General features: G+C 56.7%; 3 protein-coding genes across 13 annotated transcripts in view; all 3 read left to right on the plus strand.

The window, feature by feature from the left end:
* FAM193B (family with sequence similarity 193 member B) overlaps positions 1 to 8,174 on the plus strand; it is a 35,274-nt gene extending 27,100 nt beyond the window's left edge. For all 9 annotated transcript variants that reach the window (XM_054487214.1, XM_054487216.1, XM_054487215.1 and 6 more), the window contains 4 exons: positions 2,745 to 3,765; positions 3,918 to 3,993; positions 5,861 to 5,958; positions 7,787 to 8,174. In XM_054487214.1, coding sequence (XP_054343189.1) covers positions 2,745 to 3,765; positions 3,918 to 3,993; positions 5,861 to 5,957 — 1,194 coding nt within the window. In that variant the 3' untranslated portion in view covers position 5,958; positions 7,787 to 8,174. The remainder of the gene's footprint in view (positions 1 to 2,744; positions 3,766 to 3,917; positions 3,994 to 5,860; positions 5,959 to 7,786) is intronic.
* A 2,416-nt stretch (positions 8,175 to 10,590) lies between these two features.
* On the plus strand, positions 10,591 to 16,154 carry DDX41 (DEAD-box helicase 41). The gene is made up of 17 exons (XM_054487227.2): positions 10,591 to 10,722; positions 10,806 to 10,916; positions 11,194 to 11,353; positions 11,448 to 11,522; positions 11,652 to 11,712; positions 11,820 to 11,956; positions 12,376 to 12,448; positions 12,565 to 12,718; positions 12,797 to 12,933; positions 13,794 to 13,956; positions 14,248 to 14,379; positions 14,651 to 14,722; positions 14,857 to 14,953; positions 15,088 to 15,237; positions 15,338 to 15,409; positions 15,525 to 15,635; positions 15,804 to 16,154. The coding sequence occupies exons 1-17, from the start codon at positions 10,696 to 10,698 to the stop codon at positions 15,938 to 15,940; spliced, it is 1,869 nt and encodes a 622-aa protein (XP_054343202.1). The 5' UTR covers positions 10,591 to 10,695; the 3' UTR covers positions 15,941 to 16,154.
* Positions 16,155 to 16,279: 125 nt separating this feature from the next.
* On the plus strand, positions 16,280 to 24,042 carry DOK3 (docking protein 3). Of its 3 annotated transcripts, none has more exons than XM_054487228.2 (7): positions 16,280 to 16,811; positions 17,150 to 17,471; positions 18,091 to 18,280; positions 19,212 to 19,517; positions 22,681 to 22,780; positions 22,876 to 23,048; positions 23,131 to 24,042. In XM_054487228.2, the coding sequence occupies exons 3-7, from the start codon at positions 18,215 to 18,217 to the stop codon at positions 23,806 to 23,808; spliced, it is 1,323 nt and encodes a 440-aa protein (XP_054343203.1). In that variant the 5' UTR covers positions 16,280 to 16,811; positions 17,150 to 17,471; positions 18,091 to 18,214; the 3' UTR covers positions 23,809 to 24,042. The 3 variants fall into 3 exon arrangements, with proteins under 3 accessions (XP_054343203.1, XP_054343204.1, XP_054343205.1); XM_054487229.2 differs by having other exon boundaries at positions 16,280 to 16,804; XM_054487230.2 differs by lacking the exons at positions 16,280 to 16,811; positions 17,150 to 17,471 and adding an exon at positions 17,932 to 17,949 and having other exon boundaries at positions 18,098 to 18,280.
* Positions 24,043 to 25,441: the final 1,399 nt, after the last annotated feature.

Consider the following 25,441-nt stretch of genomic DNA (forward strand, 5'->3'; position numbering starts at 1 on the left):
GCACATCCAAAGTTCAGCTTGTTGTCTTTCTCCAAACAGGCCTGCTACCCCTTCTCTGTTGTCTGTCTAGTCAATGGCACCGCCTCCCACCCTGTTGCCTGAGCCGGAGCCCTGGGCGCCAGCCTGGGGAGTGCATCATAGTGACCCAGAGCAGCGTGCCTGGAACTGGATCTCAGTTTGACACTTGGCTCTGCCACACTTGCTGTATGACATTGGGCAAATCACTTAACCTCTAAGCCTCAGTTTCTTCATCCATAAAATGAGAATAACAGAACCTAAGTCATAGATTGTTGCGGGGATGAAATGGAGCGATGCATGGAAAGGTTGGGCAGAGTGCCTGGCAGGTGTGAGTGCTCAGGGAGTGGGGCTGCTGTGGCAGCCATAGTGGCCGTCAATGTTTCTCTGACTTTTCTCATTCTGTCTCCCTACCCAGCGCCAAAAGCCCTATCCATGCCACGTCGCTGATAGCTCAGACCAGTCCACTGCTCTCCACCCTATTGCCACTACCTTAAAAGCCATCAGTGGCTGGACATTGCCCTCAGGCACAAACACTGTAGGGCCTGCAGGGCCCTTCACGATCAGCCCCTGCCAGCTTGCCAGCTTTCTCTCTCAGCCTCTCCTTTCTGACCTTTCTGCCCACCTGCCCCACCCAACCCCCACATCCCCCAAAAAATCTGGGCTACAGCTGTACCTCTGAATGATTTGCATTCCCAGAAGATACTGAGCTTTCCCATTTCCAGCCTTTCCGCTTGCTATTCCTTCTCTCTAGAAAATGCTTGTCTCACTGCCTCCAGGATGATCCCACTCCCCATTCTGTGCTCAGTGCAGATCCTGCCGCCTCCAGGAAGCACTCCCTGGTGACCCAGTCTGTGTTGGGAGCATCTCCTCTAGATTCCCAGATCACCCTGTGCTTTCTTCCATGCAGCACTTGTCACTGTCACTCTGAATTCAACAGGCTGTTTGCTGTTGTCTCCCTCAGCAGACTAAAGTCAGCGAGGCAGAGAATGTCTCACGTACGCTAAGCTCACAGGGCCTGGCCTGCTGCCTCACAGCCTTGATGGTCGGTAAATGGTCATCAGATGGAATTGAGAAACATAGGAACTTCTGAAGATCAGGCCTGGGTGTATTGTCCTGGCTCTGCCACTTCCTAGCCACCACCTCCTCCTGTTCTTTCCAAAGTCGAGGTTTCTCACCTGTAAGCAGAGGGTCATGATGCAGCAAAGACAGTGGCGAGGATTAAAGGAGACATCTATGGGAAGTGCTCATGGTACAGAGCAGAAAGTGTGTGTTTCTGTGCTTTCTCCTCTGGCTTCCAGAGTGTATATGGTTCCATATCATTCCCTCCACACCAGTAGTTGTCAAACTTTTTTTGTTTGTTTGTTTTTTGTTTTTTAAGCAGCCAAACTTTTCTGTGAAATCTGTGTGGTGCTGGGGGAGCGAGGTGAAGGGCCCGTGGTCCTCGTTGGTCCAACCCCAGGGCCTCTGAGCCCTACTCACAGCTAGAAATGCTGCTGCAGACCAAGCTGCTCCCTGAGGGCCATGAAGCCCAGCCCCACCTTCGCACATGGGAAAGCACCCCACACAGACTCTCAGCTGTCCTCATACTGACCCTGGAATGTAGAGATACCTCTTCTTCCTAATTTACAAATAGGGAAAGTAAGGTTCAGAGAGAATAAGTAATTTAAAAAAAAAAAAAGAGAGAATAAGTGATTTGTCCAAGGTCCCACAGAACAATTGACTGTAGTCCATTGTGGAGCCAGGGTTCACAAAAGATAAGTGCCTGCTGGGACACAGGGTCACCCTCTTTACATTGACTCTGAGGTTGTAGCAAGCCCTGGTTTCTCTCACCAGCTGCCCTTTCATGTTTCTCTTCCTCCATTTCCAAATCAGCTGGAAGTACAGGAGGCAGTGGGAGTCAATGGCGCCAGGCACACCACAGCAACCTCCTTCCCGAGGGTTTTGTTGTCTGCCTCCTGTCTCCCTCTAAAGGCATCGTTGGCCTTGAGGTGGGATGGAGAGGTTGGGGTGACTCAGATCCCACAGACTTTAATTTTCATTCCCTAGATCCAGATCTATCAAAGCCAACTGGCAGGGCCTGGCCTCTCTGAGCCTTCCAGGCCTCACCTGGGCAAAGGAGCAGCTCTCACATCTTGCTGTGTAGGCCAGTGTGGTTGTCCATGGTATGCCATTGGGCACACTCTAGGTGTGGCCTTGATTACTTGAGACCAACTGTGCAGCAAGTGGCCTTTCTACGGGAACACCACCCTCTTTGGTAATACCCAGACATAGCATCAGGAAGGCACATGCCCTCCCAACCAGAGTAATCTCATCTACCCCCACACCTGCCTCCTGTAAGACCCCGTGATGGCATGGCTTTTTCCCCACCACCCGCAGGGGTGGAGAAAATGCCTCTCTAGTAGTGGTCTTCACATGCATCCCCACTTTGGCTTTACTCCAGAATTATTGTCCCCATTTTGCAGATTAGTCCACTGAAACTGGGGCTCTGGGTGAACAAGCTGTAAAAACCCTACCCTCTGTGGGTGTGACTACCCCTGCCCCCAGGACACGTACCTGTCTGGCTGCAGTTTGCCCTCACTCCTGCAGGGTGGGTAAGCAGGCTAGGAGTTTAAGGCTTTGCTTCCAGCAAGTTAGTGGCAAAGCTGGGCCCCAGGCTGATGGGTCAGGTATCACATTGTGCCTGGCAGTTGACAGCCTCCTTCTAAAACTGCCTCTTGCCTTGGCAGGAAAAGGAGAAGGCCCAGTTGGCAGCAGAAGCTCTAAAGCAGGTGAACCGTGTTTCTGGAAGCCGGGAGCCAAGGCCTGCCAGGGAGAGGCTCTTGGAGTGGCCCGATCGGGAACTGGATCGGGTCAACAGCTTCCTGAGCAGCCGTCTGCAGGAGATCAAAAACACTGTCAAAGACTCCATCCGTGCCAGCTTCAGTGTGTGTGAGCTCAGCATGGACAGCAATGGCTTCTCTAAGGAGGGGGCTGCTGAGCCTGAGCCTCAGAGTCTACCCCCCTCAAACCTCAGTGGCTCCTCAGAGCAGCAGCCTGACATCAGCCTTGACCTGTCCCCTTTGACTTTGGGCTCCCCTCAGAACCACACGTTACAAGCTCCAGGCGAGCCAGCCCCACCATGGGCAGAAATGAGAGGCCCTCACCCACCATGGACAGAGGTGAGGGGGCCCCCTCCCGGTATCGTCCCCGAGAACGGGCTCGTGAGGAGACTCAACACCGTGCCCAACCTGTCCCGGGTGATCTGGGTCAAGACACCCAAGCCGGGCTACCCCAGCTCCGAGGAGCCAAGCTCAAAGGAAGTTCCCAGTTGCAAGCAGGAGCTGCCTGAGCCTGTGTCCTCAGGTGGGAAGCCACGGAAGGGCAAGAGGCAGGGCAGTCAGGCCAAGAAGAGCGAGGCAAGCCCAGCCCCCCGGCCCCCAGCCAGCCTAGAGGTTCCCAGTGCCAAGGGCCAGGTCGCTGGCCCCAAGCAGCCAGGCAAGGTCCTAGAGCCTCCCAAAGTAGGCAGCTGTGCTGAGGCTGGAGAGGGGAGCCGGGGGAGCCGGCCAGGACCAGGTTGGGCTGGCAGTCCCAAAACTGAGAAGGAGAAGGGCAGCTCCTGGCGAAACTGGCCAGGCGAGGCCAAGGCACGGCCTCAGGAGCAGGAGTCTGTGCAGCCCCCAGGCCCAGCAAGGCCACAGAGCTTGCCCCAGGGCAAGGGCCGCAGCCGCCGGAGCCGCAACAAGCAGGAGAAGCCAACCTCCTCCTTGGGTGAGTGCACCAGGAACCGAGCGGCTGACCCCCTACCCCAGCCAGGCCACGGGGTGGAGGGGCAGCCTTTGTGTGTAGGCAGCGCTGCCCCCAGAGCATAACCCCAGAGGCCTGGCCATGGGCACTGAGCCCTCCTGGCTGTGTCTTCCTAGACGATGTGTTCCTGCCCAAGGACATGGACGGGGTGGAGATGGATGAGACTGACCGAGAGGTGGAGTACTTTAAGAGGTAGGTGTGGGCTGCCTGCTCTCCCACTTGTGGAGGACTCCAGGTCCTGCCCACACTCAAGCCCTGTGTTGTGCCTCAGGCCTCAGAAAGGCCTGCTCCCTTGGCCCTGACCCCTTGGGGAGGCTCACCGTCCCCTCAGGCCCTCTCCCACCAGCCTGCCTGCCGAAAACCCACAGAGCCACTGGGCAGGATGGCACATCTGGGAAGGTGCAAGAGATAGGAGGAGGCATGTCAGGCCCCAAGAACCAGGGCTTTTTCCAGCTTTATTCACTTTGTGTCTTCACTTGTACATTCTCTGCTTTGCCTGGGCTGAGGTCAATGAAGCAATCTAGACCAGGAGTCTGGCCATGAACATGCAGCCTACTGATAAATGGCATAGAGTTGGGGAGGATAGAAGGGGTGGGGGCTGGCCAGGAGGCCTTCCCAGGAAAGGTGGTAACCAAGTTGAAACCTGAAGAGTAAGAATGAGTTGGCCAGATAAGATGAAAAGGTATTCATGCCAAGGGGGCCAGTGAGTACAAAAGATTAGGGTGAAAGAAACACGGCATACAGTCACCCTCCATATCTGCAATTGAAAATATTCAGAAAAAAAATAGCAATACATTACTAAATAATGCATATTTTTTAAAAATTAGTATTTTTGGCCAGGTGCGGTGGCTCATGCTTCTCATCCTAGCATTTTGGGAGGCCGAGGCAGGTGGATCACCTGAGGTCAGGAGTTCAAGACCAGCCTGGCCAACTTGGTGAAACCCTGTCTCTACTAAAAATACAAAAATTAGGCAGGTATGGTGGCACGTGCCTGTAATCCCAGCTACTCGGGAGGCTGAGGCAGGAGAATCGCTGGAACCTGGGAGGCAGAGGCTGCAGTGAGCTGAGATTGGGCCACAGAACGAGACTCCGTCTCAAAAAAATACGTATTTTTACAGGCAGTGGCTCATGCCTGTAATTTCAGCACTTTGGGAGGCCAAGGCGGGCGGATCACTTGAAGTACTTGAGGTCAGGAGTTCTAGACCAGCCTGGCCAACATGGTGAAACCCTGTCTCTAATAAAAATACAAAAATTAGCCGGGTGTGGTGGCGGGCGCCTGTAATCCCAGCTACTTGGGAAGCTAAGGCAAGAGAATCGCTTGAACCTGGGAGTCAGAAGTTGTAGTGAGCCAAGATCGTGCCATTGCACTTCAGCCTGGGTAACAGAGTAAGACTCTGTCTCAAATAAATAAAAATATAATAACTACATAGCATTTACATTGTATTAGGTATTTTAAGTAATCTAGAGATGATTTAAAGTATATGGGAAGGCCAAGCACAGTGTCTCCCGCCTGTAATCCCAGCACTTTGGAAGGCCAAGGTGGGAGCATCACTTGAGCTCAGGAGTTCAAGACCAGCCTGAGCAATATAGTGAGACCCCATCTCTTATTTAAAAAAATAATAGTAATTAAAAAAAAAAAAAGTATATGGGAAGAGCAGTGCAGGTTTTATGCAAATAATACACCATTTTTGTATAAGGGATTTGTGCATCTGCAGAGTTTGGTATCTGGGTAACTAATCCCCAGCAGATTCAGAGGGACGACTGTACTTAAGGGAATGACGGAAGCCAACCCAGCAGAGCTAGAGAGTCAAACACCAGATGAGAAGGAACTGGAATCCCAAGGCAGTTTCACTGTCTTCATACATAGTTCCCTGGGCCCGGTCCAGAAGCCCCCAAGCCAGCAAAGCTCCTATGCCTGCTGAACCCTAACACCTGAGAGCCAAAGAGGTTTTGTAGAGAACCTGGTTTCTTAGTGATGGGGACATGGTACCTTAGGAGTCCAGTGAGCAAAAGAAGGAACCTCTGATTGTGCTTCTCATTTGTCCCCCAAACCCAACAGGTTCTGTTTGGATTCTGCAAAGCAGACTCGTCAGAAAGTTGCTGTGAACTGGACCAACTTCAGCCTCAAGAAAACCACTCCTAGCACAGCTCAGTGAGGTACAGAGACCCCAAGAGTTACATCCACTGCCTCTCCCTGTGCTTGGCCACCCTCTCTATACGCCCACCAGACCATTCTGTGCTCTGGGGCACAGGGAGTTGGACTTTGGGCGTGGGAGCCCTGGCTTCTGTCTGCATCCCACAGCAATGGCACAGCTGGCTACAGCCTCCAAAGGTCTAGGCCCCATCTCCTCCTACAGCCACTCACCTGTAGGCCTCTGTTCTTCTATTACTCCTCCCTGGGCCCTCCTGCCCATGCTCCTGAAGGTCTCCTTCCTGGACTGGCATCTCCTAAGGCATAACCATCAGGGTCTTAACCAGCTGATTTCAAAAGTGCCCAGGTAGCCATCAGACCCATGGGGCTGCCCTCACCCTTGATGTTATCAGTCCTTGTGTCAAGTCCCACTTCCTGCCCTGGGCTCCTCAGTGTAGGCTACCAAGGTGCTTCCCAGCTGAAGCAGTGTAAGAAGGGGCCAGCCCTGAGTGAACATCGTGGGGGTGCAGATGGGCTGGGCCGACGCCTTGTGGGTCATTTAGGCATGGAGGAGTTGATGGGGGCTACCCAAAGCAGGACAATGAGGATATTGGTAGCCACACTGCTTCCTAGAGGAAGAGACCTGGGTGCCAGATGGCTTTGGCACCCCTCCCATCCACCCACACAGGTCCTTTTGTCTGAAACAATGATGTACCAGATGATGATCTGGACTGGGAACAGACAACTGGAGAAGGCACTGCGCCTGGAACCCTATTGATGAAGAGAAGGGCAGCTAGCAGGCAGACCTTGGGCTGGGGGCTGAGTGGCTCTGCAGTTTCATATCTCAACCCTCAGCTGCGTCCCTGGGGTCAGGCCTTTTCTGGCTGGCAAGCACACAGCTGTCCTGGAGACTATGGAAGGCTGGGGCAGGCAGACTGAACTCACAAACAACTCACTTCCCCCATGATGGCCCCAGCTGTCTTTCTCCTCTTTCCAGTGCCAGGCCAGCTCCTCTCTGGGCCTAAGCAGCAAACTTCCTGGACCCTCAGCTCCCCAGGGGCAGCTCAGAGAGCCTGCAGCCAGGACAGCCTTCAGAGCTGGGGCTCCCTGTGACCCTTGTGCTGCGCCAGAGTCCGGACTGTCTTCTTTACACTCATTTTAGTCCTCCTCTGCTCTGAAGGGGTTGGGCTCAGTCAGCCCCCTTTGTCAAATTGAGATGCCTACAAGCCCCAGAAGCATCTTCCAGATCCAAGGTGCCCTCCTGCCGCTCTTCTCCACCTCTATGGGAACCAGGAGTAGCAGGAACCCCAGGCACTTCATCTGTTATCCCTACTGAGAGAAAAGAGATCGCATTTCCTCCCACGAGCCCAGTTCTGTCATCCAAGAAATCAAATGCAACTGTCTCCTTCCACTGCCTCCTCTTGACCCTTTTTCACCTGGTCTGGCCTCTTTTCCAAGATAGGAGATGCCCCTCTCCCCACCCCCTAGTAAGCACTCTCCTTTGACCCTCTTCACCCTCCCCTGGGCTGTGCACCTACAGTCAGAGGCAGGAGCACAGCTGCACAGCTGGCCTCCCGGCCCCTGCTGATGGACAGCAAGTGCCAAAGTCTGGATCTACTCAAGGATTGTCCCATACCTTGTCAGGATCCCGGGACTGGGGCTCTGTCTCCCAACCCGTTAACCTGCATCCTCTGCTACAGGTGATCCAGGGAATCTTCAACATTTTCAGCCCGGGGAACAAAAATAGCAGCCAGCTGTTTCTGCTACCAGAGATCCATGGGTACCCAAATGGCATGGGGAGGCTGGAGCATGGCCCATTGCTTACTGTGATTCTGCTCTTTTTTTCTTTCTCAGGCCCTGCCCAGGCTGAGCTTCTTCAGGGCGTCCTGAGGCCCCGACTGCCAGCTGAAGGCCTACAATTTTTCCCTCCGTGTGCCCCACCCACCCGTCCAAGACCCTCTCTGCTCCCCACCATCCTGGACCAACCAAAAGCTGAACGGATGCCACACTGTGCTGGGGCCCCTTGACCTCAGCAGAGCCGCTTCCTGGTGCTACGCAGCCTCCACACTCAGAGCCCGTGGACTGGGCTGGCCTAAGGGCCAGGGCTGATGGTACTGCTGGCCCAACACTGCTCTCTTTGTGTTTGGTTTTTTTGTTTTTGTTTTTATTTTTTTCCAATTCTTTACTTTTGATACTGTGAAGATCTTTCGTGCCGAAAGATAAAGCAACATTTGGACACAGAGTTGGCATGTTGGTGATTTGTGGGTCTGGGCGGGGAGGGAGTTGAGGGTGTGCTCAGAAGCATGGGCTCTCCCTTAGTCACTAACCCTAGCATGCGCCATGCATTAGCAGTTTGGTGCTGTTGTCCCATTTTACAGGTGAGGAAACTAAAGCCAATAGGAAAGTGACTCAGCTCAACTCAGTCTGGCCAATTAGGGTTGAGTGCAGACTGGTATGACTCTGGCATCTGTGCCCTTTTCTCCTGTTGGGAGGTCTCTGGTATGTGAGCCTGGGGCAGCCCCTTCCCCACTCCTTCTTGTTTCCCTCTTTGCAAGATGGGTGAGTTGGAGGGGTTGAAGTTGGTCTCTGTGCATCTGGATGTGAGAAGAGGTCTAGGAAAGACCCTGAGGCCTTCATGGATCTGTAGCCTGGGCCATCGAGGCCCCTCACACTGCACACAGTCAGGGGAAGTTGGGGGTAAATTGAGTTTTTTATAAATTAGATCTGATTTTCCAGTGGGGGTGGGACATATAGCTGAGGGCTTGAGAGTTAAGAGGATAATGAACTCTTCTGTAAAGTCAGGCAAACTACCTCATCCCCCGAAATGGATCTGGTTTGTAAATTTGGATTTTAATACAATGAGTTTGCCCAAAATGCCCCTCACACACTTGTGTCCAAACTCCATGCCCCAAATTTAGTTTTCGCTCCTAAAACCAACTCGAGGTTACGTGGGGAGCTAACAGGGTCACTAAGAGCCATGTATTTGGGTGTTGTGAGCAGGACCAGAAACCATGTCCTCCTCCATCTCTCCCAGGTTGAGACCCACCATGGGACTGGCAGTAAGCACCAGCTTCTTTATTTTTTTTATAGAGATGAGGTCTTGCTATGTTGTCCAAGCTGGTCTCGAACTCCTGGCTTCAAGCGATCCTCCTGCCTTGGCCTCCCAGAGAGCTGGGATTATAGGAATGAGCCACTGTGCCCAGCCTAAGCTTTCTTTACTAAAGAAGAGAACAGCAGTGCCCACAGACTTCACAATTCCTGGTCCCTGGCCTTTCCCAATCCCCAAGGGAAATGTGGACACTTCCCTGTGAAACCTCTCTCTGTATATTTCTTGGCTGTGTTCCCCTCTCCCATGGACTCCTGTACTACACTCCTGCCATGCATCTGAACTGGCAACACTACCTAAAATTCTGCTTCATTCAAAATTTGCAGGTCTGATCAAGCAGCCCATCTACCTACACAAACAGACTTCTGTGGCATTTGGGACCTTCGTGCCTAGGCCCCTGACTCCAGTACTTGTTCCAGCCATGCTGGACGACCTTCCTCTCCAGTTAGGTCCCACAACCTCAGGTCTCCCAACTTTCACATATTTTCCTCCTCTCAGTTTACCCTTTTTTCATGAATTCCTGTGTATCCTTCACATCACAGCTAAGAGGCCATTGTACTATGAAAACTATGATACTTCCAAAAGCGGTATCTTGTCTTAAGATCTTTCTCTTTAACTTCAAGACCAGTTATCTGTCTATGTTTCTAGTCTCAACTAATCCATAAGCTCCTCGCACACCAGGTATGTGTCTTGATTATCATCTGCTTGAGCGCAGTGCCAATGCCCAGCACACACTCTTGAAGGAAAGAAAGCACAGAGCTGACCAAGTCATTCCTCAGAAGTCTCTAATAAAGTTGAAACCACTTACTCTGACAATCACAGCAGGCATGCTCTGGTCGCAATCTCCTTTTCTGGCCTTAGGTCCGGCTCCCCCATCCCACCCTAGCCGCAATGCTGTTGCCTGGTGAATCTGTGTACTTGCACATCGCCAGACCTGTATTCCTGCAGCGCCCTGGCCCAGGACGCCTCTCCTCTCCCGGCCTCAGATTCCCACGCTTCCCTGGAAGCGCCCCCCAGACAGCTCTGTTAGAGCATTTACAGTAACAACCGTTTACATTTATACAGGGCCTCCCAGTTCAAAACAACTGCCATCCGTATCTGATGCGTGCCCCACCAGTGAACGTAGGTGTCACACAGGCGCAGTCAGGGAGGCAGGGTGCGTCGAGCGGTTTATCCCGCAATCCCGGCGTCCGCGGCAGGGATGGAAGCGCAGGCGGCCCACGCAAACTCGGCCCGGAGCTCCGGGCCCTAGAGGACGCACTGTCCGCCGGCAGGGGCGTGCCCAAGACGCCATGCTCTGGGTGAGGTTGGGCACCTGGCAGGCCGCCCCGACTCCGGATCAGCTGTCTCCGCTGCGTACGTCTTCCTCTTCCAATGGGCTTGGGTTGAGCCTTCTAGCGTATGTTCCAAGTCCTCCAGTGTTCCACAATTCCTTGCAGCCGGTTTCGCCCTCGGTCCTGGCAACTGTCGCGTAACCACCCACGAAAGCGTCCATGCTTCGCCGTGCGATAGCATCTGCGGAGCAAATTTGTCCCTCTGCGCGATCCGGAACTCCGAGGTCGTTCCTAGGCGCCGACGTTCGCTTCTTCACATCGGATTGGGTCTCACGCAAGGATGAGGCGGGGTTTCGCCGTGGCGCGCATGCGTGCAGCAAAGAATGGAGGAGTCGGAACCCGAACGGAAGGTAAGAGAAAGGCGAGACCCCGTGCGGGTGGGAGCTGGCCTGAAGAGGGGAGCGGGCCGTACCTGACTCGCGTGTGCTTGCAGCGGGCTCGCACCGACGAGGTGCCTGCCGGAGGAAGCCGCTCCGAGACGGAGGATGAGGACGACGAGGACTACGTGCCCTATGTGCCGTTACGGCAGCGCCGGCAGCTACTGGTGAGGGGCCCGCGTCCGGGGAGGGATGGGGCCGTGACCGCCGGGTCGCAGGGGGCAGGTGTGGCCTCGGCCTCCGTGGGGAGGAGGGCAGTCTGAGGAGTGAGCTTCAGTACACCGGGGCGCGGCCCCCAGACAAACGGGGGACCGACGGCCTGATCTGAGGAGTGGGGCAGCTCTGCGCCTTGGGCACAGGACCCTCGCCCCAAAGCCAGGATCCTGGCGCTGGCCTTGTGGACTCTGTGCCCATTCTATCTGTGGGTCCCGGGTGGAACCTCAGCTCCAGAAGCTGCTGCAGCGAAGACGCAAGGGAGCTGCGGAGGAAGAGCAGCAGGACAGCGGTAGTGAACCCCGGGGAGACGAGGACGACATCCCGCTAGGCCCTCAGTCCAACGTCAGCCTCCTGGATCAGCACCAGCACCTTAAAGAGAAGGCTGAAGGTGGGCTGGGCAGCACTGCCTGGGCGGGAAAGAAGAAGCTGAGCCTGGCGCACCGTGTTGGTATCTGTCTGACATCTTCCACTTCTTTTCTCAGCCCGCAAAGAGTCTGCCAAGGAGAAGCAGCTGAAGGAAGAAGAGAAGATCCTGGAGAGTGTGGCCGAGGGCCGAGGTATGGTTGTAGCCAGGATAGTGAGAAGGTGGACTGAGTCTCCTCCTCCCAGGCCCAGGCATGTTATATCTCAAGGGATCTGGCTTCTCAGAAGCAGGAGCCAGCCCTGAACCATGTCTTTCTTCTCAGCATTGATGTCAGTGAAGGAGATGGCTAAGGGCATTACGTATGATGACCCCATCAAAACCAGGTATGTCTGTACAGTCTGCAGTTGCCCTTGCTTAGCATGGTACATGCAGGGATGCTCCCAGGCCAGCTATTCCCAGGGCTCTCTTGATCCCTGTTACCCATCCACAGCTGGACTCCGCCCCGTTATGTCCTGAACATGTCTGAAGAGCGACATGAGCGCGTGCGGAAGAAATACCACATCCTGGTGGAGGGAGACGGTATCCCACCACCCATCAAGAGCTTCAAGGAAATGAAATTTCCTGCAGGTAGTCAGAGGCTGGAGAGAGATACCACACTTTTATAATCAAATGCCTGTGAGGTTATGTCCTAGCTCCCACTGAGCTCAGCCACATCTGCATTGGATCCAGTCACTGGGGCTGGAGGGATTTGAGGAGAAGTTTCTTTAGGTTCCTTGTTGCCCCAGCTGTACGTGTTCATTGTACTCTGCTGTTACAAAGCTTCAGGAGGAAAGTGCCATTGGGCATAGACACTGGGTACAAATCTTGGCTGCACCTAGCCTGTGGGCCTTGGACAAGTCTCTTTTTTTCTTTTTTTTCTCCACTCTGTCTCTCTGAGCCTTAGTTTCATCATCTGCAATTTGTAGGGGTAGTGCCAGTTTTACAGGCTTTGGGGCTCTGAGAAAGTACCTGTGAGTCACGAAGACGATGTCGGTTGGTTTTCATAGCCATCCTGAGAGGCCTGAAGAAGAAAGGCATTCACCACCCAACACCCATTCAGATCCAGGGCATCCCCACCATGTGAGTGTGGACTGTGGACCTGGGGTCCTTGAGGAGGGCTGGAACAGGGAGGAGCAATGGCTAGGTGTCCTTCATCTTCTGTTGAAATTGGCCCTCGGGTCATCCTCTCCCAACAGTCTATCTGGCCGTGACATGATAGGCATCGCCTTCACGGGTTCAGGCAAGACACTGGTGTTCACGTTGCCTGTCATCATGTTCTGCCTGGAACAAGAGAAGAGGTTACCTTTCTCAAAGCGCGAAGGGCCCTATGGACTCATCATCTGCCCCTCGGTAAGATAGGCTGGCCTGGAGGGCAGGCCAGAGACTGGGGCTGCCATCTGGTGCCAGCCTTTGTCCCTCTGCCTGCAGCGGGAGCTGGCCCGGCAGACCCATGGCATCCTGGAGTACTACTGCCGCCTGCTGCAGGAGGACAGCTCACCACTCCTGCGCTGCGCCCTCTGCATTGGGGGCATGTCCGTGAAAGAGCAGATGGAGACCATCCGACAGTGAGTGCTGGCGCTCCCTGCCCCTCACCTCTGCCACCTGCGAGTCCATGGAAAAGCTAAAGGACCCTTTACCTTAGCCACTCCACAGATCTTCACAGAGGGTTGCTGTGAGTCCAACCCTCAAGGAGCTCCCAATCTAATGGGGAGGTCAGCTGGGGGAGGACAGAGGGATGTGGCCAGGTACTGTGGGAGCACAGCAGATGGAATGGCCCACCTTGCTGGGAAGTGGCCTCCCATGTGGGAGGTGGGAGCTCAGAGAAGGCTTTTCCAGGAAGGTGACGTTTGAATTGGGAAGAGGGGTAGTCCAGGCTGAAAGCACAGAGGTGGACGGCCCAGGAAGGTCAGGGTAATTCAGTGGTCAGTCAAGGAGGTTGAGGCACTGGGGTAGGGTTGGATCCCAGCGGCACCTGTGTCCTTTCCATGCTGTGCAGTCCTCTGCAGACCACCAGAGGCCCTGGACCAGGCCCTCTGTTCACAGATGGGCCAGACCCCATCCTGGAGGTCTTCCTCCGTGGACTTTGAGTCTTAGGGAGATGTGGGCACAGAAAAGGTGAAGCCAGTGGGCCAGGAAAGTGAGCCCAGAGTAAAGCCTCTGGAGCTTGATGACAGCGCTTCTGGGTGAGAGGCTGACCCAGGAGAAGGGGGAAGGTGCGCCAGGCCGAGCGGTGGTGAAGATGGCTGCAGTGCCTTGGGAGAGAGCTGTGTGCTATACATAGGGTAGATGGTGGGAATGATGAGAAGGGGACAGACAAAGAAACAGGAAGGAGGACAGAGAGCAGAACAGATGCAGGGTGCCTGCTTGCCTCTAGGTAGGTGATAGGCCAGTGGCCCCAACCTCAGGGTCTCTCCTTGGTCCCCAGCGGTGTACACATGATGGTGGCCACCCCAGGGCGCCTCATGGATTTGCTGCAGAAGAAGATGGTCAGCCTAGACATCTGTCGCTACCTGGCCCTGGACGAGGCTGACCGCATGATCGACATGGGCTTCGAGGGTGACATCCGTACCATCTTCTCCTACTTCAAGGTGCCGCCCCCACCCGGCCCCCCACCACACACCACATCAGACTGCAGAGCCCGGACAAGGCACCCTGCCCCGTCCCCCAACGCACACCACATCAGACTGTGGAGCCCGGCCAGGGAACCCTGCACCACCCCCCACTGCACACCACATCAGACTGCAGGGACCCCATGCCCCTGGCCACCCCACCCACTGCTCATACTCTGTGGGCTGTGTCTCAGTTGCTCAGCTTCCCCAGACCCCATGCTCCTCAGCCCAGTCCCGTGTGCCATTGGTCGCAGCCCCCCTCTTCCTCAGGGCCAGCGACAGACCCTGCTCTTCAGTGCCACCATGCCGAAGAAGATTCAGAACTTTGCTAAGAGTGCCCTTGTAAAGCCTGTCACCATCAATGTGGGGCGCGCTGGGGCTGCCAGCCTGGATGTCATCCAGGTGGGCAGGCGCTCCTGATGGGCGGTCTCTCACCTGTGGGGGCTGGATCTTACAAGTCTCCCTGAAGCTGATTGGAGCCGGGTGTCCACCTTGTGGGAACTGGGGGTTTTGTTCAAAGCCCCTGATGCTTAACCAGGGCCATTTTTAGGGCACCCAGCCCTTGGCAGCCAGAGGCTTCTGGTCACCTCCTGGTCCAGATGACGGGCTATGGCAGGGCTGTGGTGGGTAAGCCTAATCTCAAGATCACCTGACCTGATCCTTGTGGTGGCAGGAGGTAGAATATGTGAAGGAGGAGGCCAAGATGGTGTACCTGCTCGAGTGCCTGCAGAAGACACCCCCGCCTGTGAGTGCAGCCAGGCCAGGCCGGGACCAGAGTCCCCAGGACCAGGGAGGGCTTTGGAGGGGACAGAGTGCCAGGGGAGGTGAGGTGGGTGCCCAGACAGTTAGCCCCTGACTGGAGTTGGTCTTTCCGGACAGGTACTCATCTTTGCAGAGAAGAAGGCAGACGTGGACGCCATCCATGAGTACCTGCTGCTCAAGGGGGTTGAGGCTGTAGCCATCCATGGGGGCAAAGGTCAGGGTGGTGCAAGCACTGGCTTGGACCCTGCTGCAGTAGCGGCGCTTTACCTAACGCCTTCCCCTGCCTGGTTGGCCTGCCACTCCCCTATCCCATGGTAGCTCTGACAGTGTCTGCCTGACCCTCCCCAGACCAGGAGGAACGGACTAAGGCCATCGAGGCATTCCGGGAGGGCAAGAAGGATGTCCTAGTGGCCACAGACGTTGCCTCCAAGGGCCTGGACTTCCCTGCCATCCAGCACGTCATCAATTATGACATGCCAGAGGAGATTGAGAACTATGGTAAGGGCCTGGGGCCCAAGGGCATGGGCTAGGCCAGAAGGGCCGAGCCAGGCCCCTAGTGTCCAGCGATGGGCCAGAGACTCTGTCCTTCTCTCTGCAGTACACCGGATTGGCCGCACCGGGCGCTCGGGAAACACAGGCATCGCCACTACCTTCATCAACAAAGCCTGTGGTGAGTCTGTTACCAGAGCCACCTTAGCTGTTCCCTGGGTCCCCTGCCTGTGGCCACCCAGGTTCTGGCCGCAGGGCCCAGGATGGGCCCTGATGCTTCCCCACTCCTCCCCCAGATGAGTCAGTGCTGATGGACCTCAAAGCGCTGCTGCTGGAAGCCAAGCAGAAGGTGCCACCCGTGCTGCAGGTGCTGCATTGCGGGGACGAGTCCATGCTGGACATTGGAGGTGACTGCGGAGCGGGATTCTTGAGTCCCCAGCCAGCGGGTGGCAGGGAGGGGTGCTGGAAGTCAGAAACATGAAAGCGGTGGACCGAGGGTGCCTAACGGGGGGCCCAAGGTCCAGGGCATGGATCCTGGCCCTTGACTTGGCTGACCCCTGTCCCCATTCCCCCAGGAGAGCGCGGCTGTGCCTTCTGCGGGGGCCTGGGCCATCGGATCACTGACTGCCCCAAACTCGAGGCTATGCAGACCAAGCAGGTCAGCAACATCGGCCGCAAGGACTACCTGGCCCACAGCTCCATGGACTTCTGAGCCGACAGTCTTCCCTCCTCTCCAAGAGGCCTCAGTCCCCAAGACTGCCACCACTCTACACACACAGCAGCCCCCTGGACAGAATCAGCATTTCAGCTCAGCTGGCCTGGACTGGGCCAGGCTGGTCCTGGCTGCCTGTTCCCTGTGCTCCTCAGAATTACTATTTTTGTTTCCTTTCACCCCAGCTGCCATTAAAGCACAAACCTCTATCCCAGCCCTGGCCTTGCCTCTGTGTTTCACCTCATCCGCCCCCTGGTTCCTGGACAGACATCACCTCTGACCTCTGGAGCCCCTCTGAGGCAAGGCCCCGGCATCTCCCGCTAGCACTGCCAACACCTGGCCCGCTGGTACTTGGCTGTGGAAGGAGCCACCGAGCTGGTGCCCGCCTCTGGGGACTCAGGGTCTCTCCACTGGGTTGTCTGAATTTATGACTCAAGGAGGGACCACACTGGCGGGCCAAGGAGAAGTGCTTGGATTCTCTGGTGTCCCTGGCCAGCTGTCATAGCTCTCAGGCTCACTCTTCCTGTCAGTGCTGTGATGTTTCAGGGGCTTCTCCTGAAGCCCCTTGGGAGGCTGCTTCTTGCCTCAGGACCCCCACCCACTGCCTGCCTGTGCCAGCCACCTGGAGGAAGCCCTCCACTCCGTTGACGGAGGAGGCAGCAGACGTCATAGAACTGCCATTTAGGCCACAAGCTCTCCCTAAGCCTGCTCTGTGCCCAGCTCTGCTGAGCTGTGAGGACCTAGACGGGCCAGGGAGATGGCTGCCTGGGAAGCCGTCAGGCGAGGGGAGAGAGAGACGCACACACAGAAATGTGGACGGCAGGCACAAGACCGCTAGCAGACGAAGCAGGATCTCGGCATCTGGTGAGAGGTAGGCAGGGAACGGCACAGACGGCCACACTTCTCTGAGCCAGGCACTTTGTGTGTATGGCCACATGCTCTTTCCAGTGAGACGGCGGTTGCTCAAGCCGTATTTGTCACTTGGTATGTGGCCTTGGGCAAGTTACTTAATTTTTCTGAGCACCGATTTCCTCACTGTTGAAATGGCGATGAGAACGCAAAGGATGTGGCGTCTGAGGTGGCCGGAGCTTAGGGCTGCTTGGGCCACAGCGGGTACAGAGCCGGGTGCCAGGAGGCCTTTAGGACATATTTCCTGGCCAAGTGCATTCCCAAATGGCATTCCTTATCCTCTTCCATGTTCTCTCCCAGAGGTGGCGCTGAATGACCTGAGGCTGTTCCAGAATAAAGGTATACACACAGCTCCGCTATTGGCCTCCTGCTAGGCAAGCCAACAAAAGGAGCCCCCAGCAGGAAGCAAAGCTTTAAATGAACATGTGACCTCTCCGGGGCCCCCTGGGACCTGCCACCCACACTCACGTGGTTGGGGCCATTCAGGGCTGTGGGTCCCATGTGGACTGGATGCCCAGCGTGAGTGTATACCGTGAGGGCCTTTGTGCTCTCGGACAGCGTGGAGTGGTCAAGGAAGGCCTCCAGGAGGAAGAGGCGGCCCACCGCCCCAGGCAGCACAGTGGTGAGGGGGCCCTGGAGGGGCTGGTCTGGGGGAATGAGCCTGGGGGAGATGGAGGCCAGAACACACAGGTCCCTGAGTGTTGGCCTTAGGAGCCTGGGCTGCACCCCAGGAAGGGGAGAGACAGGTTGGTCTTGGGTTGTGGAGAGTGTTGCATGGAGCCCCAGTGGGGCAGTGGCCCCTGGGGGGATGCCACGGCTGGTGATGTTCAGCGGCTCGTGAGGTGGAGAAGAGCAGGTGAACATGAGAGAGATTTCAGGGAGAAAGAAGAGCAGCAAGATGGGGTGAGGCACTCAAGCCAGGACGCCGAGTGGGAAAGCCAGGAGTTGGCTAGAGAAGGGTCCTGGGTGGAGGCAGGTCCTGGGTGGAGGGAGTGTCAGGCCCAGGGTGCGCAGCTGCCCAGGACAGGACGGGGGAGGGGCGGGAACTCATGACTCAGGGAGCCAGACTGCGATCAGACGCTCGTGCCCAGCTGAACCAGGTGCGTGCAAAGGCTGTTTGCCTTCAGGTGGCCAGGGGCTCCCTCCAGCTAGGTGTGGGCACCTTGGGCAGCCAGAACCCCAGGGAGGAAATACATGCTGCCCCCAGCCCCTGAGCTGAAGACAGGCTCCCCTCCCCCCAGCCTGCAGCTGCCTCTGGACGGAGGGACGGGAAGTGGCCAGAAGGGGAAGTGTGAGGAGTTCCCGTCCAGCCTGTCATCAGTCTCCCCAGGTCTTGAAGCGGCGGCCCTGCTCCTGGCCGTGACCATGGACCCTCTGGAGACCCCTATCAAGGATGGCATCCTCTACCAGCAGCATGTCAAGTTTGGCAAGGTGGGGACCCCTGGCTGCCAGGCAGCTGCCAAGGACCAACAGTGGGTGGAGAATGCAGCTTCCGCCCCTGCCTCGGACAGCCCAGGCAGACCTGGGAGACTTGGGAAGGGAGTCAGGGTGGAGGATCCTACCCAGGTATGGGGAGTGGAACAGAGTGTGGGTGTCGGCCTGAGACGGCAGGGGCTGAGCAGGCTCTGCCAGACCCTGCCTCCAGGAGAGACGGGAATACAGGAGCGGGAGAGGGTTGAAGGCTCAAACCTCCCAGCAGGGAAGAGCTTCACGGCCTCTGACCCATGAAATAGTACCACCGAGGGCCCTAAATAGGGTGAGGAGCTGAGCTGGAGGAGGTCCCAAGGGTGGAGCCCCTCCCTGCAGTGGCACTGTCCTGGGAGCAAGGAGGCAGGGGTGTCACCTCTCCTCGGCAGCAGCCCCACACCCCCGCAGCTCAGCTGCAGCTGCTGCCCAGGCAGATAAACCGTCAGTTTCCTTTACTCGAAGCTATTTGCATGTTTCCTTCCTTAACAGCGTGAGGCGGAGGCCTCCCTCCCACCCCAGCTCTTGGCCTGTGGCCCAAGTGCCCCTTTTTGGGGGTGGGAGGGAACCAACATCATGGCAGTGTCTGATGGTCTGCCTGGCCACTGGATGCTTTACAAACATGACCCAGTAGCAGCCCCAGCTCGAGTTCCATGGCCTTTTGAGAGATGACATTGATGCTTGTGGAGGTCACAGTTAGGAAAGAGCAGGCTGGGATTTGAACCCAGGGCTGACCAATCCCAAGCACAGCCAAGGCCTCCTTCCCTGGCGCCCTGAGAAACTGGGGAGCAGAGGCCCGCTCCTGGCTGGGAGCGTTTGCCGAGCAGCTTGTGCTGAGCCGAGTGGCACGGACAATCTGCCACCCAGGGGTCTTCGCCCTCCTGCTCCTCTCCCGCAGAAGTGCTGGCGGAAGGTGTGGGCTCTGCTGTATGCAGGAGGCCCATCAGGCGTGGCACGGCTGGAGAGCTGGGAGGTCCGGGATGGTGGCCTGGGAGCAGCAGGTGACAGGTCAGCCGGGCCTGGCCGGCGAGGGGAGCGACGGGTCATCCGCCTGGCTGACTGTGTGTCTGTGCTGCCGGCCGACGGCGAGAGCTGCCCCCGGGACACCGGTGCCTTCCTGCTCACCACCACCGAGCGAAGCCATCTACTGGCTGCGCAGCACCGCCAGGCCTGGATGGGCCCCATCTGCCAGCTGGCCTTCCCGGTGAGTGCGGCAGGCAGCGGGGTGGTTGGGCTGGGGCACCTGCCCCCGACTTGTCCACCTCCACGCTCACATCCCGTCACCCAGCAAGCTCCACCGAGCACCTACAAGCCTGGGAAAAGTAAATCTATAATGACTCTCAGAGGGCTGTGCATGCCGTGGAGAAAATGGACCGGCAGGGGAGCAGGAGGAAGTGAGGGAGCGACGGGCAGGGTGGCCAGGGAAGGCCTCTCAGAGGAGGGCCCTGAATGACAGGAACCCGCTGGGCAAAGGTCTGAGGACAGGGGCAGCCTGGGGAGTTGTGAACACAGGGAGTCCCGTGGGCAGAGGCCCCGAGGCCGGACAGTGTCGGGTGTTTAAGGGCAGAAAGAAGGCGACGTGGCTGGAAGGGAAGGAGTGCAGGAGGAAGCCAACTCACAGAGCTTAGGGGAGCGGCTGAAATGCCCCAGGCCGTGTGTGTGGTTTTGTTCCGAGTGAGAGGCGAAGGCTTTGGAGGGTTTAAGCCAGACATGTTTGTAAAGCCCCAACAGGTCTGTGATGGGTCAAAAGGAAGTAAGCTTGGGGGTTCTTCAAAGAGGTAAACAGAGTTACCATGTGGCCCACAGGTCCACTCCTAGGTGTGTGCCCAGGAGAACTTGAACAGGTGCGTTCAAACAAAACATGTACATGTGAGGCAGGAGGATCACGTGAGCCCCAGAGGTCGAGGCTGCAGTGAGCTGTAATCGTGCCACTTCACTCTAGCCCGGGAGACAGAGCAAGATCCTATCTTAAAAAAACCCCACATGGACGTGAACGTCCATAGCAGCACTACTCACGGCCACCAGAGGGCGGAAACAGCCTGCATGGCCAGCAGCTGACAAATGGATAAACAACACACGGTCCGTCCACAAGATGGAATACTACTCAGCCATAAAAACAAACAAACGCCTGGCACAGTGGCTCTTGCCTGTAATCAGCACTTTGGGAGGCCGAGGTAGGAGGATTGCTTGAGCCTAGGAATTCAAGATCAGCCTGGGCAACATAGTGAGACCCTGTCTCTAAAAGAAAAGAAGAAAGAAAGAAATGTACAGACTAGGTAACTCCATTGGGATAGAAATCAGATGAGTGTTGCCAGGAGCTGGAGGAAGGGAGAAGTGGGGAGTGGCTGCTCATGGGTACAGGGCTTCCATGTGGGATGATGGAAAAGTTCTGGAACTAGACAGTGGCAACCGTGCACAACCTTGTGAATATACTAAAAAGGACTGGTGGCCGGGCGCGGTGGCTCAGGCCTGTAATCCCAGCACTTTGGGAGGCCGAGGCGGGCAGATCACCTGAGGTCAGAAGTTCGAGACCAGCCTCAACATGGAGAAACTCTGTCTCTACTAAAAATACAAAATTAGCTGGGCGTGGTGGTGCATGCCTGTAATCCCAGCTACTCGGGAGGCTGAGGCAGGAGAATTGCTTGAACCTGGGAGGCAGAGGTTGCAGTGAGCCGAGATTACGCCATTGCACTCCAGCCTGGGCAACGAGAGCAAAACTCTGTCTCAAAGAAAAAAAAAGAGCACTGATGATACACTTTAAGATGTAAAATGGGCCGGGCATAGTGGTTCACACCTCTAATCCCAGCAGTTTGGGAGGCCGAGGCAGGCGGATTACCTGAGGTCAGGAGTTCGAGACCAGCCTGGCCAACATGGTGAAACCCCATCTCTACTAAAAAAAAATTACAAAAATTACCTGGGTATGGTGGCACACGCCTGTAATCCCAGCTACTACTTGGGAGGCCGAGGCAGCAGAATTGCTTGAGTCTGGGAGGCAGAAGTTGCAGTGAGCTTAGATCACACCACTGCACTCCAGCCTGGCCAACAGAGCAAGACTCTGTCTCAAAAAAAAAAAAAAGAAAAAAAAGTAAGGTGGTTAAAACAGTAAATTTTATGTTCTCTGTATTTTATCATATTTTAAAAATCAAAAAACAAAAGGCAGTTGAGGTTAGGCATGGAAGCTCATGCCTGTAATCCCAGCACTTTGGGAAGCCGAAGCACGTGGATCACCTGAGGTCAGGAGTTCAAGACCAGCCTGCCCAATATGGCAAAACCCTGTCTCTACTAAAAGTACAAAAAATTAGCCGGGTGTGGTAGTGGGCACCTATAATCCCAGCTACTTGGGAGACTGAGGCAGGAGAATCACTTAAACCCAGGAGGCGGGCTGGGCGCGGTGGCTCACGCCTGTAATCCCAGCACTTTAGGAGGCCGAGACGGGCGGATCACGAGGTCAGGAGATCGAGACCATCCTGGCTAACATGGTGAAACCCCGTCTCTACTAAAAATACAAAAAAAATTAACCAGGCGTGGTGGCGGGCGCCTGTAGTCCCAGCTACTTGGGAGGCTGAGGCAGGAGAATGGCGTGAACCTGGGAGGCAGAGCTTGCAGTGAGCCGAGATCACACCACTGCACTCCAGCCTGGGTGACAGGGCAAGACTCCATCTTTAAAAAAAAAAAAAAAAAATCCCGGGAGGCGGAAATTGCAGTGAGCCGAGATCTCACCATTGCACTCAAGTATGGGTGACAGAGCAAGACTCCATCTCAAAAAAAAGGCAGTTGACAGGAGCAAGGAGCCTGGTGAGGAAGCTGTGGCATTTGACCCGGCTGTGTTGCTATGGGCCAGGGTGGTCCTAGTAGAGGAGCCGAGTGGGAGAGAGCACGGGGGACATGCTGAAGGCCGGGGTGTGGGGATGAGGCAGAGATTGGGGGCACCTTGCAGGGTCGTAGCAGGTGGTTGCGGTGAAATGGAGGAAGACACCTGGGGTACTGCTCCCTGCCCAGCTCACATGTGTGTCCCAGCCGGAACACTCCTGTCCCTACACTGCTCTAGGCTGTCAGAGACATACAGAAGCTGGCCCAGCCAAGCCCAGGGGCTGCAGGGGACATCCCCTTGTGTCCCCAGTGATCTGCAGCTCTCAGACACCCTCAAGCTCAGCGCCTCTTTCCCAGCTCAGCACTCTCAGTGGGGAACCAGGTGGGAGAACAGGCTCGGAAGGGGACCCAGGCTTATGCAGCGAGCCGGGCAAAGCTGGAACTGGAGCCCAGGTCCCTGGATGCCCTGGCTTGTGGTGGAGTCCTGGGATACTGAGGTGAGGGGACAGGGCATGGGAGTGCGGTGCTCTCACCTTTGACTTGAACTCATTCCCCAGGGGACAGGGGAGGCCTCCTCAGGATCCACAGATGCCCAGTCTCCCAAGAGGGGCCTGGTTCCCATGGAGGAAAACTCCATCTACTCCTCCTGGCAGGAAGGTAAGTTGGAGGAGGTGCAAGGGCAGCCTCAGCCCCCCACACCCAGGGCTGGGTCTTTGTGGGACTGACGGGGCTGTCCTGGCCACCTGCCACAGTGGGCGAGTTTCCCGTGGTGGTGCAGAGGACTGAGGCCGCCACCCGCTGCCAGCTGAAGGGGCCGGCCCTGCTGGTGCTGGGCCCAGATGCCATCCAGCTGAGGGAGGCCAAGGGCACGCAGGCCCTCTACAGCTGGCCCTACCACTTCCTGCGCAAGTTCGGCTCCGACAAGGTGAGGTGCAGGGGTGGGAAAGGGTGAGGGGCTGATAACCTGGACCCTCCTACTAATCCCCACCCGTGTCCCCTGTGCCCAGGGCGTGTTCTCCTTTGAGGCTGGCCGTCGCTGCAACTCGGGTGAGGGCCTCTTTGCCTTCAGCACCCCGTGTGCCCCTGACCTGTGCAGGGCTGTGGCCGGGGCCATCGCCCGCCAGCGGGAGCGGCTGCCAGAGCTGAACAGGCCCCAGCCCTGCCCCCTGCCACGGGCCACCTCTCTGCCCTCCCTGGACACCCCCGGAGAGCTGCGGGAGATGCCACCAGGACCTGAGCCACCCATGTCCAGGAGGGTGCGCCTGGCCGAGCCCGGACCCCAGAGCCTGCCGCTACTGCTAGGCCCGGAGCCCAGCGATCCAGCGTCCGGGCTCTACGCCTCAGTGTGCAAGCACACCAGTGGGCCCCTAGGCAATGAGCACCTCTATGAGAACCTGTGTGTGCTGGAGGCCAGCCCCACGCTGCACGGCGGGGAACCTGAGCCACACGAGGGCCCCGGCAGCTGCAGCCCCACAACCAGTCCCATCTACCACAACGGCCAGGACTTGAGCTGGCCCGGCCCGGCCAGCGACAGCACCCTGGAGGCCCAGTACCGGCGGCTGCTGGAGCTGGATCAGGTGGAGGGCACAGGCCGCCCTGACCCTCAGGCAGGTTTCAAGGCCAAGCTGGTGACCCTGCTGAGTCGTGAGCGGAGGAAGGGCCCTGCCCCTTGTGACCGGCCCTGAACGCCCAGCAGAGTGGTGGCCAGAGGGGAGAGGTGCTCCTCGTGGGACAGGAGGGGTGGGCTGGTGGGCAAACAGTGGGCCCATGCGGACACACGCCTGTGTCCACCCTGGCCTGCAGGAACAAGGCAGGCTGCCTGTGGAGGACCTCAGCCCTGCCCTGCCCTCCTCATGAATAGTGTGCAGACTCACAGATAATAAAGCTCAGAGCAGCTCCCGGCAGGGGCACTCACGGCACACGCCCTTGCCCACGTTCATTGCGGCCAACACCAGCACCCTGTGCCGGTTCCAGGGGCACAGGTGACCTGGGCCTTACCTGCCACCCATGGGCTCAAATCCACTGCAGCAGACAGACGGGATGGAGATCATTAGGACTCCATGTTGCCCTGCACGGCCGGAGTGACACAAAGAGGCAGGCGGAGGGAGCCGTGAGGCTTACTGGTCAGACTCAGAAAGGAGCAACATGAGGGCCCAACTGGAGACCCGGAGGCCCGAGCTGGGGGAGGCAGTGGGGGCAGGGGGCAGGTGGAAGGGATTTCAGAGACACCCTCACCCAAAACACTTGTTCCCTGCTGAAATTCCAACAATTTGCAGATACTTCTGGGAACCCCAGGCCTCAGTCTCCTCTTTAAAGGAGAGAGAACAGATGACGTATCAGGCATAATTCTTGATGAGAGTTTTGCTGCGTGCCTACTCAGTGCCAGGCGCTGGGGGACACGGCCGTGTTCAGGACAGCCTTGGTCCTGTTCTCCGGGAGCCGACATTCCAGGGGGAGAGAAGTTTCCTGAAGACTTCCATGCTGCGTTCCCTCTGCTCCTGCTCCTGTCGCCATCCTAGGAGCCAGCCATGCACACAAGCGTCATACCTCCAGGGCTCTGGCTGCTCAGCCCCTCACCGCAACTCCACCTCAGCTGCCCACACCCTTTGCACATCCTGAACCTCATTTTCATGACGGACACACAATTTTTGCTCTCTCCTGTCCAAGCCTCATCCTCTGGCCTCCTTCCAGCTCACTTCCTTTAGTGCGGCCAGTACCGCCCCTGCCTAGCCATGTCGACCTGCAGGGACCCTTTTCTGGCTCTTCGAGGTGTCTGCCCACCATCCCCTCTTTGTTCTCCATAGTCCCCCTGTTCTCTCTCGTTTCATCTTATTGGTCTGGCAAAGTCCCCGGCCTTGGGTGAGCCCAGACCTCCTCTGTGCCTGCACACAGCTGCCCACAGCCAGAGAAATCCATTTAAGCAGACTGCCTGCATCCTTCTTAACAGTGTAAGGCAGGCACTCTCTGCCACCAGAGACCCTGTTCCCTAGTGGGGCAGCTTTTCTCCTCCCCAGAACCTCCTGTCTATCCCCACCCAGTGTCTCCTCACAGGCATATTGGGGAAACAGGTCAGCCTCTCCCACCGCATCTGCAAGTGTACTGGCATCCATCTGCCTTCTTCCTACCCTGACAGTAGAAACAGTGTCTGTCCCCAGCTATGCTCTGATCCCGGCTCCTCTCACCTCAGAGCTTGGAAAATTGAGCTGTCCTCACACTCTCCTGGACCCATTCATCCTACCAGCAGCTTTTCCAGCCACACGCAAACATGCTCTGTAATTTCACATCTTAAACCTTCCCTTGACCTCACATTCCCCTTCG

Source organism: Pongo pygmaeus, chromosome 4, assembly GCF_028885625.2.
Source record: "Pongo pygmaeus isolate AG05252 chromosome 4, NHGRI_mPonPyg2-v2.0_pri, whole genome shotgun sequence".
NCBI lineage: Eukaryota > Metazoa > Chordata > Mammalia > Primates > Hominidae > Pongo > Pongo pygmaeus.